At 38.1% G+C, this 12,276-nt stretch overlaps 1 protein-coding gene across 1 annotated transcript; it reads left to right on the forward strand.

Moving 5' to 3' along the window:
- The first annotated feature begins 3,572 nt into the window (after positions 1 to 3,572).
- LOC114540186 (E3 ubiquitin-protein ligase TRIM33-like) lies at positions 3,573 to 6,734 on the forward strand. Its single transcript, XM_028560460.1, has 2 exons — positions 3,573 to 4,710; positions 6,367 to 6,734. Exons 1-2 carry the CDS (start codon positions 3,573 to 3,575, stop codon positions 6,732 to 6,734), a joined length of 1,506 nt encoding a protein of 501 aa, XP_028416261.1.
- The last annotated feature ends 5,542 nt before the right edge of the window (positions 6,735 to 12,276 follow it).

The raw sequence follows: 12,276 nt of genomic DNA on the forward strand, positions 1-12,276 counted from the left end.
ATAGAGTGTAAACATAAACGTTTCGTAGTTGCCAAATTTACAGCTCTCAAAAGTAAAATAGCATTGCAAGTTGGAAGAAAAAATGCACCGCGTAACAAGTTCTTTACTGTATACGCACAGTTAGTGGCAAATTACATTGGAGATATAACTCACCATTTCACATATTGTGGGACGTGTTTTATTGCCTCGTCTTCTCTCTGCACTATATGAACAAAATTTTAAGTCTCTATACCAGGAGGGTTAGACGGGTAATTTGTCTCTCCATGCAGGGTTCGTGAAAAAAGGCATGGAATCGGCAGGCATGTGAGGCCAGGCGCGCACAACGTGATTCTTACGATCGATCAAAATTCTCGTGGCGGTGACTTAATGAAATGAACTTTGCCGAGATGTATTGTTATCGTCGAATATCACATTTTTAACCTAGTTCATATCGTGATAATTGTGGTGGACACGTCATTTTCACCTTTTATTATTTAAATTTCGATACAAATTTCTTTGTATGAACTCACTGGACATGCATGCTATTGTATATTTAAACTAGGGAGACGTTAATATTGAAATATTTGGTCTTGCGGCTGTTTCCAAAACTGAATGTTGCAGTTAGCATGTATCGTACTGTTGTTCCGGTCGGGCGGGATGGAGCATTTATTTTGCAAAAAAGAAAATTTCGTTTAAACGGGGATTGAAACTGGGATGAGAAAAAAGTCTCGGTCTCATATAAACAGAATGCGATAAATATCATAGAAATACATATATGCTGGGTCCCGATCTATTGTATACCTATATTCTATATTGTATATAGACTGTAATTTGTTACATTTCATGCGTATCTACGCAGCCTGACGTCACATGCGTAACTACACAGAAAGCGTATTTACGTGTACCTCAGAAGCCCCGTTTACACTACACTCAATTACAATTGGGACGGCTAAAATGGGTACCCGTGCCGAATTTTATTAATCTTCAAGGGCCAGTTTTTCAAAGCTAGGTTAGCGCTAGCCCTGGGTTAAATTTAAATCCACTGTTTTAGTTTATGTGCTTCTGAACCACTGTTCGTTAGAAAACCTTAGAAAATACGACTTCTATCGGTCCAGAAAATATTTATGAAAAAAGATATTCAATTTTGTAAACAAGCGATTATAAAAATTCATTTTAAGAATTGCTTTAACCCAGGGTTAACTTAACCGGCTTTTGAACAATCGGCCCCAGGCTGCCAAAACAAAGGCCGGGCACGGGTACCGAGCACGGCTTTTTGGACCAGGAACTGGTCCCTAACCGCTGCTAATCTTGTTGTAGTTGTTGTTGTTGTTGTTGTTGTTAGGGGGCGACGCTCTTTAAAAAAACCCTAAGGCTCTATCATTACTTGTTTGATCGGAATGAAACTTGGCACAATTATTCTAAGCAATATTCTGCATCAATTGACGGAGTTAGAATTTTTACTTTTGACCTTTGAAGCAAGTTACAAGCAATTCTTAACTATAATTATTTGCAGCAAATAATATATACATATCATTAATATTCAGCCTATATATAATTTAACGGAAACGATTAGAAATACATTGTCCTCTCTATTGTTGTAAATACAATGCAGTTCAGAAACTCGTTCACGCAGTTCCTGGTCCACTATAGTACGATCGTACTTGTTTTTGCTTTTTTTTCCAAAATGAAATTTGGCTTTTTTTAGTACCATTTGGCCTTTTTTAAATGTGATTTGACTTTGCACATGCGTGGAAGCGTACCAACCCTGTTCATCTGCTCAAAATGGTGCCCGGTTCATACTTATATATTATACTTATATATAAACAAAAAAATTGTCAAAGAAAATTTGCTTGTAAAAAGCAGTCTAATTCATTGACACTAACACCTGGATGACGTGCGCTGACATGCAAGAGTTGAGTCGTCGCATGTTTTGCCTTCGAGATATGAAAGAGAAGACAATAAAAAACTATACGAAAGGAAAATACCCAATGTGTCATGCCTAATATGATTTGCCCGCAATATGCAGCTTAACAAGAACATTTGATGCGGTTTAAACTGATTGCAGCCATTAGCGAATCAGTTTGCAGTTGTCACTCTTATAGCATCATTTAAATTTTGAACGTCTTCAGGTGTTAAACCATTGCAACTTACATCTAGCTCAGTAAGTTCACAGTTTTCACTCATCAAAGCACCAGTTAAATATTTAGCACCTTCAGTTGCTAAAACATTGGCATTTACATTTAGTTCAGTAAGTTTACATTTTCACTCTTCAGAGCATCACTTAAATGTTTAATCGTAATAGCACTATCTGCATTTCATGCATCAATGAATGGATATGAAAATTAAGATTCCTTCACATACATATAACATTATCTATAGCTATCTGTTATGTCATATGACAAGTTGTGACTGTATATATAATGAATACAGTATTAAACTATTACTATTACTTCATATAAATTTGAAGGGAAGTGAGAGGCATATACCTTAACTCTCTCATTCTGTCTCCATGCAAGTAACCCAGCCACAAACTGGATCACCAAATGCCACCTGGGATTATTGATGTGCTTTTCTAAAAATGATTCAACTTTTTTCATATCATCAAACACATGTAATGCAGCCAGAAACTCTTGAATTGTAAGATGAAGGAAAGAAAAGGTCTGTTTTCATCTTCTAGCTGATTAAATACAATTGAATCTGCTAAGTCATCCATAAATTCAGCACTACTATCAAACTCAAAAAACTAGCTGGTTGCTTTCCAATTTCCATTCCTTGCTTTGCAATTTCTTTCAGTTTGCCCAAGTCATTTTGAAGCAGCTCTGGACGTTTTGCAGTCAGGTAATCCTTTGGGACTGGTTTATTCCTGTATTTTGCATTGTGTTTGAATAGCAAAATTCTTATAGCTCTTTTGTACAGTTCAGTTATTGTTTTGGGAATCTTGCTGTAGCTTTGATCCTCTATACTTTTGCTCACCAAAACCAATGCTCTCATATAATGTCAAGCACACTATGCGGGAATTGACAGGTATGTAACAGAAGCTTATAAGTTCAGGGGAATCCTTGATTATGTTCCACATTTTTGAATCATTGTAGTTCATATAATTGACCTAACCGCATTGAAGGGGCTGCCTATAGCGCTTTTCTCGACGAAATGCGAAATATTTCGCCAATTTCCTCTTCGAATACATTATTTCTACTTGATTGCTCACAATTCAAAAGAGGCAGGCGAAATATTTCGCTGAAAAATTTCGTCCGTGAAATCAGGCTTCAAAAGAGTACTTGATTCTTTGCCACCGTCCAAGAACACGTAATTTATGTATTTCTGATCTCGAGATAAAAGCACATCTAACTTACCTCGACCTTCGGATAAGTCACTGGCAAACTGCGACCAAGTTTTATTTAACTAAGAAGTCTATGCCAGTAATGCCTCCATGGCGTCATGTACATTCATGTACATAGGGTCTGCACCATTTTCAAGATTTCCTGACCATCGCAGACCGCTCATAATTTTTTTCTCGTGAGCAGATAACCTCGTGATAAACACGGTTCATCGAAAGCGTTCATCGAAAGCGTTCATCGAAAGTCTAAAGCAGTATGGCTACTGCATCATGTCCTGCTCCTGTGAAGCAGATGGAAACACTTTTAGAGTGTTCTGTTTGTATGGAGACATTGACTCAACCACGGACATTGTCATGCTATCATTCATTTTGTAAACACTGCTTGGAGAATTATGTCGCAATTCACCGCGAGAAGGCAGTTAAAGCTAAAGCTTCAGTACCAGAAATCTTTGAATGTCCATTATGCCGCACGGAGTTTTCAGTCAAAGAAGGGGAAAATATTGGTGAGAAAATGCCAGCAAACCACTTTATTAACAACCTGTTGGAATTGCTCAGCATACAGCAACAAGCCCATCATGTAGAATGCCAGTCGTGTAAAGCGAACGCTCCTGCGGCGAGCAGATGCATATCATGTGAGAAATATCTGTGTCATAAATGTCTGGATGTCCACAACAACTGGCCTGACTTTGAGGATCATGTCCTTTTGACGTTGGAAGAACTATCTAAGCCAGAAAACCGAGCGAAGGCGAAAGCCAAACCTCGTTGTGAGAAACACGACAAAGTTCTGAAGTTTTACTGTGAAACATGCGAAGTCCTTGTTTGTCGATACTGCATGGATCTTAATCACACTCGACCTGAACATACGTGGTTCCCTTTGACAGACGTTGTTGTACAGCACAAAGAAGCTTTGAAAGCATCTTCCGGTATATTTGAGAAGCAAAAAAATGATGCAGCCGAGAGTAATCGTAAGATTGAGGAGGCAATGGAGACCCTGAAGAAAAATGCTACAAAAGCAAGAGACGCCATCAAGCAGCAGCAACAGAATATTCTAAATGCGTTTACCAAGAAACTCGAGAAAGAAACGACAGCCTTGCTTGACCAAGTTGACATGAAGTACAGGGAAGTCAGCAAGCCTCTGTTAAAGCAACAAACTAACGTGAAAGCTTATTTCGAAAAAGCAAAAAGTTCGTTGGATTTTACCAGCAATATTCTTTCCAGTGGAAGCGACGAGGTACTCCTTTCTCTCAAACACGAGATTGAGGAAAAAGCTGGAAGCATTGAGAATGAACGACCAGAATTTATGGAGCCAGTCCACGATGGCCTCTTTGAATATCATCCAAAACCGACCAAAGACATCATGGAGAATTTGAAGTTGAATCACTTAGGAAAAATTGGTAGGTGTATTGTGTATATATTAATTAGAGTCGTAATAAATATTATAATTGCAAATACTATATTATTATGATTACATGCACTGTTGGAGAGTTTCGTTTTAAACTATATATTGCTAGGAAAGTTAATCTGAGTAAAAAGGAGTTGTATATATGAATCAATGTGCAGTCACTATAGTTTCGAACACAAGACACACCCAATGATGGAAAATTGCACAGAAGTGAGGGTTATGAAAGCAACAATAGAGCCTTTTATACGAGCGAAAATAAGCCGCGGCCTTAAAAAGGCTAAATAAGTCGCGAACAGTCGTAGAACCGCTCCTTTGTTCGCGGCTAAAACAAGCCACAGCCCAAATTAACCGAGGCTTCAGAGCTCGTCCAAAATATGCCGCGCCTAATTAAAGTCGCGAAGTTCTCGTATAAAAACGGCTTCGCGACCAAATCTTACATTGAACATCGGTGTCCAGCATCAACCTTCCTGCCGTTCCTTCCAACTTTGCAATGCAAAAACTGCCTCGGCAGCAGGGACTTGCAATTGCGAATATGAGTTGTTTATACGAGTGTATGCGACCAATTACGTATAATATAATTTTATATCAATTTTTTTTAATATTATAATATATCCCGTATAAACGCACTGTTCGAGACTTATTTAGACCGCGGTTTATTTTCGCTGGTATAAATGGCCCTAATAAAGATTTTGAATGTATTCATGAACTATATAGTTCAATTCAGTAGAACAATGAAAGAATAGAAAAAGCCAATCGATCACCTTTGTTTACTCAGGGTATAAACCTAATTAACAAAACCTTTCGTTTAACTCTCGCGTTCTTAGAGAAAAATGTCTGGATCGATTAGGGAGACTGTGAAAGATTCTGTCTCTTTAAGATTGTGTCTCTTTAAACTTTTTAAACAAGATAAGTAGTAATTTTCAATATAGTGGACCACCTTGGGTCAAACTATATCTGTATGATTTCAGTTGAACCTGTTGAAATCGTATGTGAAAGATCAACCATCTTGGAGGGTAAAATTGAACAAGCGAAGCACCTTGTTCATTGGATAAGAGACAAGAAGTTTGGATGGCACCTTTGTTATAGAGCTTCACGTGACGGTTGGGGAGGAAGAGATTTTCATACAAAGTGTGACGATGTTGGACCCACAGTGACCTTGGTGAAATGCGGGACAAACATCTTTGGTGGTTTTACTGATCAAAGTTGGAAAGCACCATCAGGTATAATTTGCACTATCTTCATGCATTCTTACCATGATTCTGCAATGTGTATGTTCAAGAGCGTAACGTGAGTCAATGGATTGGCAAGAAGAATTTGGTTGAGAGAAACTTGGAGAGTTGTCGGCGGATGAATGTATTATATTTATTTGGGCCTGGCGTGTCGAAGGCGAAAATGCATTTATACACTTAATGGCGGTTTTCCACTGCATTTTCGACCGAACGAAATTTTTCGTGTGATATTCTTTTCAATTGTGGGAATTCGACCGCAACGGATTCCCTTCACCTGTTACTGAAAAGAAAATGGGGCAAAAATTTTCGTTCGATCGAAAAATTTCGCCTAGTGGAAAACTGGCTCAAGCCGGTTTTTGTTAGCTTGGTCATGCTATTAATATATTTTTTTTCTAAAATGTGAATATCTGTTTTTTTAGATCCTAGAGAGTATGAGTATAAACGTTCCGAGTCGTCATTTCTGTTTTCCTTAAAAAATAAGGCGAATATGAGCCCCTTCAAGTGCCAGATGAAAGATGGTCGAAATGACGAAGCAATCTACTGTGAATATAAGTTTGGACCAGTCTTTGGTCGTACTGGTAATGGTTTTGGTCATGATCTGGCTATCTGCCCTAACGCCAACACAACCCAAGGTTCAAAAAGCAACCTTGGTGATACATATCAACCTCCTCCAGGATATGAACCTGGAGCCCCAGAAACCAAAGCTCTGTTGGCGGGCAGCTACGGATTCACTCCATCAGAAATTGAAGTTTTTTGCACCCGAATCATTTTAATTGATTTTACATGAATCACATCAGATTTAATTTTCCATGAATTCCACCAGATTTAAAAAGTATCATTAAACACGTTAAACTCGATTTACTCGTGATGATCAGCTCCAGTCCGTCAAATGTAGGATGGCAACTGCCTTTAAAAAACACTTCTCGACGTTTCGACCCAATGGCTTTCGTCAGGAAAATGTGATTCACGTAATTAGTATGTTACGTGTATATTATTGTGTAACCATAGAAGCCCAGAAATGTTTTCCTTCTCGTGGCGCTCGCGCGTGTATACGCGAGTTCACGCGGTCCGTTATTATTGTTAAAATGGACTTGGATTTGTTTTGAGGTCACGCCAACAACTGGCATTACACATATAACTTCGTACTTAGCTAATAATGTCAGTATTATACAATTTGAATTTTGACACAAGAAATTACGTGCACTATTTTTTTTTCAAATTATGTTGAGAAAAAATCAGAAATAATCGATATATAGTCATTTGAAGTTAGACGACTTAGGAAAAATTGGTAGGTGCAAATACTAGAGATGTTATATTACTGTCACTATAGACCGCCGCGATTATTTTTAGTTACACTAGGAAACACAAGGCGAGTTTCGTCTTACAAATATTACGCACATTTACATCACCAGGGGCCAGTTGTTCAAAAGCCGGTTCTGGATAGAAGTCATATTTTCTAAAGTTTAAAACAAGCAGTGGCTCAGAAGCACATAATTCATAAACTAAAACACTTGATTAAAACTAAACCCATGGTTAGTGCTAACCTGGCTTTGCCTTCAAGAACACAGGTCGTAATATAGAAACTGAAGCGCGGTCAAGGGTATTTCTAAATTTAAATTTAAAGCATCATTTGGGTAATACAGGCTAGGAGCAAGGTAATAGTTTTCATTCAATAGTTTGTATTGTAACTTCGCAATTCGTATCTATGGTTATTTTTAAATTGAAACATTTCCGTTAGAGACTTCGCAAAGTATTCTTTTTAGCTTGTCGCATGAGGACATGGACCCCGGAACGATGCGACGGCAGGGGGTGGGGGTAGATTTTGGTGAAAGGGCACTGCAGCGGCGCAAAATGTTTGCAAAACATCGTTTTATGAACTTCGTATCGTCGTGTATCGTGGTAATTTCGGTACTTTTACTTAAGATATCGGAGTGCAATTTTAAAATGAATTGCATATTTGCTCCCCCCCCCTTGCCTCTGCTATGTAAATATCTTCAGTTTTCCAAATCGCAATCATTTCTGTAGTGGACCACCCAAAAGACCGCCAATAGACCTTATGTTGCGATAATCAGAAAGTGAGATCAGTGAAGTACCTATGCACATATTTTCATTAATGTTGATTTTGGAACATATTGCCTTATTCGTCCCACCATTGGGCCCATTGCTACTCCTTTTATAACATTTGAGACGATATTTTCAGCAGATGGATGTCAACAGTTGCTTGCAGTCTGCTATAGTCGCTCATAAGCGTTCTCATAATGTGTATATTCAACCTTTTTTCATTTACTATTCGTTCTTTCATGGGGTATGTAAATAGTTCCTGTAAACGTGCTTTAAATAAATATATAGATAATATACAAGGGAAGTGTAGGCTATCAATAGCCTATAGCGTGTGAAATTAGCCTTTTTCATGATGACATTCAGTTGGGGTACTTTCAATTTTCTGAAATGGGTTTAAAAATTATGTTATGTTATGTTATCAACAGACCATTTGAAGAATAAATTTAGCCTAAAATTAAAGACTGTGGCCTTTACGAGGTCTCACGGTTTTGAAAAAAAGTACCCCAAAAATGGCGGCATATTCGTCATCGTGAGAAAGGCGAATTAATGAGCAGTATTAATTCATTTTTTAAATGTTCAATGAAGGTAAACATATTAAAATAATTTGCTATACTACATGAGATTTGATTCGAATGTGTATGTTTGCGCCCCCGTGGGCTCAGCCCGTATTAATCGGGCATTGAAATTATATAGCAATATGTTAACTTCTAAAGGTATTCTTATTTAATACACCTTGTGGATATAATGAAAAATTTAAGATGTATGATATTAATTGATTTAATTAATTAATTGACTTAATTAAAGAATATAATTGGATGAAAGACCGCGCAATTCCTGCAGGGGCTCTTTTTTGCTCGTTTAAAGTGAACATTGAGCAAAACAGTAGGGGTGTATTGAAGAAGGGTCATATCTTCGCAATGTTTACCTCTTACAGTTTTCAGCCTGCTGGCAGAGAGCTCCTTGTAGTCAGGATTGCTGCTTTCATATGCACTACTATTAAATATTGACATCCCGATAAGTACTTTCATTTTGTGAAATTCCACATTTTCCAATCTTGGTGGTTTTTAGTCTACTTAATACGTGCGAATCAGTGATCCTTCAACCCGTGTGTTTAGACTTTAGACTGGAAATTTAGGACGAGAAACTTATCTGTGACCGAATTCACATCAGACGAGTTTCCAGGCTCTAATATGAATTATGTATAGGCCCCGAACTAGGGCATGAGTAGTGGAATCAGGGCTTTATATAGGCGCTGTTTATATGATCTCGGTTAACCAGAGACACCCTACCCACAGAGTAACCATGACCAGTGGTGGATCAAGCACTAGTGCACTAATTTGCATGACACAAGAAAACTGCTAAAAATGACCACTTGGTTTTGTAATGCAAATTTGTGCACTACTGCTGGATCCACCTCTGACCATGACAGAGGTAAATAATATTCGTGTTCATAATCAGTTGTAGCAGCTGAAACGCAAGGCCGGCAAGGGTTTATATTAGGAAGTTTTAAACTCGTCTCGGCTGGTTGGGTCAACGTGGGCATGTGACACGCTGTTTACGAAAAAGAGTAACCCTAGTGGTAGGAAAAACTTTGTAGAACCATGTAGCCTAACACTGTCTCGGCCTTCAGGGTTAACTTTTCCTACCGGGGCATGCGCAATAGCGAATAGAATATTGTTTAAGAAGACACTATTGCTTGCTATTTGTTTGCAATTTTATGATATAAAGGGCTAGCTTGGTAAAGTTGTCTCTGGGGGTAAGATGTCCCCGATACCCGAGATCAGATAAATAGCCCTCTAGTCTCTGACTTGTAAAGCAGTATTTTAGATAGGTAGACCGTAGATACTGAGAGGCATGCGAAGGTTTGTTAGGTATTGTTCAGTTTAGGCCACTAAATACTGAATACTTTTATCATGAGAGAACATACATTGGAAGTATATTGAATATCCTGCATGATACGGTTCCAGTAACATAGTAATAATAATGAAATGCCAACATCAACTAAGATGTCTACAAGACGACGACACAAGACAATAATAAAACGCATTTTGTTGGATTAGTAAAGCCTACTAACGAGGTAATATTCACATTGACGTTTATAGTAGCTAAAATTAAACAGAGCATCTTAGTCCTATTTCTAACTCCATTATTAAACGTGCCAACCAACTTTGGTCTATAATTGTAGACGAACTAATACGGCTGTCCTGTAACCGCAGGAAAAACACTATAACACCATTCATATGGCAGGGGCTCTCACGAGTAATTGGGGTCTTTTTATGAGGGGTCAAGCATGTTTTTCCACCCCAAAGTTCTTACTCCAGATATATGTGGAGGGTTGTTCATTTGTTGCCATATGTGAAGCTCACTGGTTTCCACATGAAATGGAGCAATGCGTGGGACTTTCGTGGACTGCGTGGAGTCACGTAAGCAGAGGGACAGCGAATTCAAAGGAACAACCACTGAGTGGAACAACCAGGGAAAAAACTGGTCTCTCTAATCTCTATACATATTTTTCCTCTGTGGTCGACTTTGTCCATATCTGTCCATATCTCCTCTTTGACTGTACGTATTATAACAGTTGCGCGGCAGCAATTTTGTGCAACTCTTCAGCCTCGTTCCCAGGCGCTTTAAATAAAATAAATATAGGAACATTACAGGTTTTTACATAGATCAGCTGGCAACTCTCCATGTTCGTAAAATTCTTGGCGTTTTGTCACATAATTTTTGGTTGTTGCCGGTTATTTAATAAAGCCCTGGCTACACGGGCGACTTTTGACGGCGATTTTCTTCTCTTGTTGCTGCCGCAGCGAGGTCGCCTGAGCGACCGAGCAAGGCAGCAGTCCCTAATTTGTGTAGTAGGGGAAGCAAATTTACGAAATAGCGCACTGCATTGTGGTAAAAGATCTCCTACCACAATGCAATGCGGTCGGTATACTATAAAACGACTCCATGCTTTATACGGTCAGTGTTTCAAATTCAAAGTGTTTTTGGAAGGCAGACACTGAGTTAGCCGTGAGATTGTGCTCGCATGACGCATCACTGTTGTATAAACGGACACCAAAAGCGACGTGGTGAACCATACCGTTACTTGGCAATTGGAGTCTTGTGCTTTTGGTCTTTTACAAATACTTGCGCGTTTGGAATTTGAACTTTAATCTATTGTGATTTTGTGGTCGTATAACATTTGACTGTCACTTGTTTTATAGCTTTGTCATTTCGATTTTTTTAAAAGGTTTGAAACATATTTTCCTTTACTTTTATCATTGGGGTAAACCTGTGTGGCGTAACTAAAGCATGTATAAGTATTTAACTTTTAAGTTAGTTCTTTGATTGTTTTATTTTAGGGGCTAAAGCCTCAGGGTTTTAGTTTCACAAATACCTCGCGCATTTGGAATTTGACCTTTGATCTATTGTAATTTGAAGTGTCGTATAACATTTGACTATAATTTGCGTAACCATGGTATGAATTTTTAACAAGCAAGCATTTTGCGCATGCTATTTCTATAAGAGTTTAGTATAATTTCAGTATTGAAAAATGGCCTTTGAGCATTCTGATTGGCTCCTTCAGCAGTAACTCTGAGGCAATAGTTACTGCTCAGAGCAGTCTGAGCAGTAACTATTGCTTTTCCCCAAAAAAACATGGCTGAAAATACTCAAAATCAAAATTATATTCATAAAATAAACACGTGTATCAGTTGTATTTATAAATAAAACTTTTTCAATACTGAAATTATACTAAAACAATTAGTCGCCTCAGGCTCGGTGATTACAAGCCTATATTCACTTCGCCTTCGGCTCAGTGAATATAGGCTTGTAATCACCTCGCCTTCGGCGACTAATTGTTAAATAGGCAGCACTACTGCCTTTAGGTAACCTAGGTGTATGTTATTAAGTAAATTTAACAGAGTAGGTTACTTTACGTGTAGCCGCGGCGCTATCCTATACTGTGATTTTGGCTGCTGCACCAACAACACCCTGCAGTATCTCAAGTGATTGGTTAGAAAACTGACCACCCTTTGAGAATCATTGTAGTTCATATAATAAAGATATTACAAATATTCTTTTTAATAATTTTTATATTTCACTAAACATAACTATGGTTTTATTCAGAAGACAGGAAGTACTTCCTTGGAACTGGAATTAAATCCTTGGAATTGAAATGGAACAGGATATGAAATTTTTTCGATTAGCCAATAAAATAGCAAATATTAAGGGGTGATTGCATTACAAAAACATTCTTTAGTTAAACAGGCGTCGTATTTTATTAC

Source organism: Dendronephthya gigantea, unplaced genomic scaffold (assembly GCF_004324835.1).
Source record: "Dendronephthya gigantea isolate DGI-Jeju-01 unplaced genomic scaffold, DenGig_1.0 000223F, whole genome shotgun sequence".
Lineage (NCBI taxonomy): Eukaryota > Metazoa > Cnidaria > Anthozoa > Malacalcyonacea > Nephtheidae > Dendronephthya > Dendronephthya gigantea.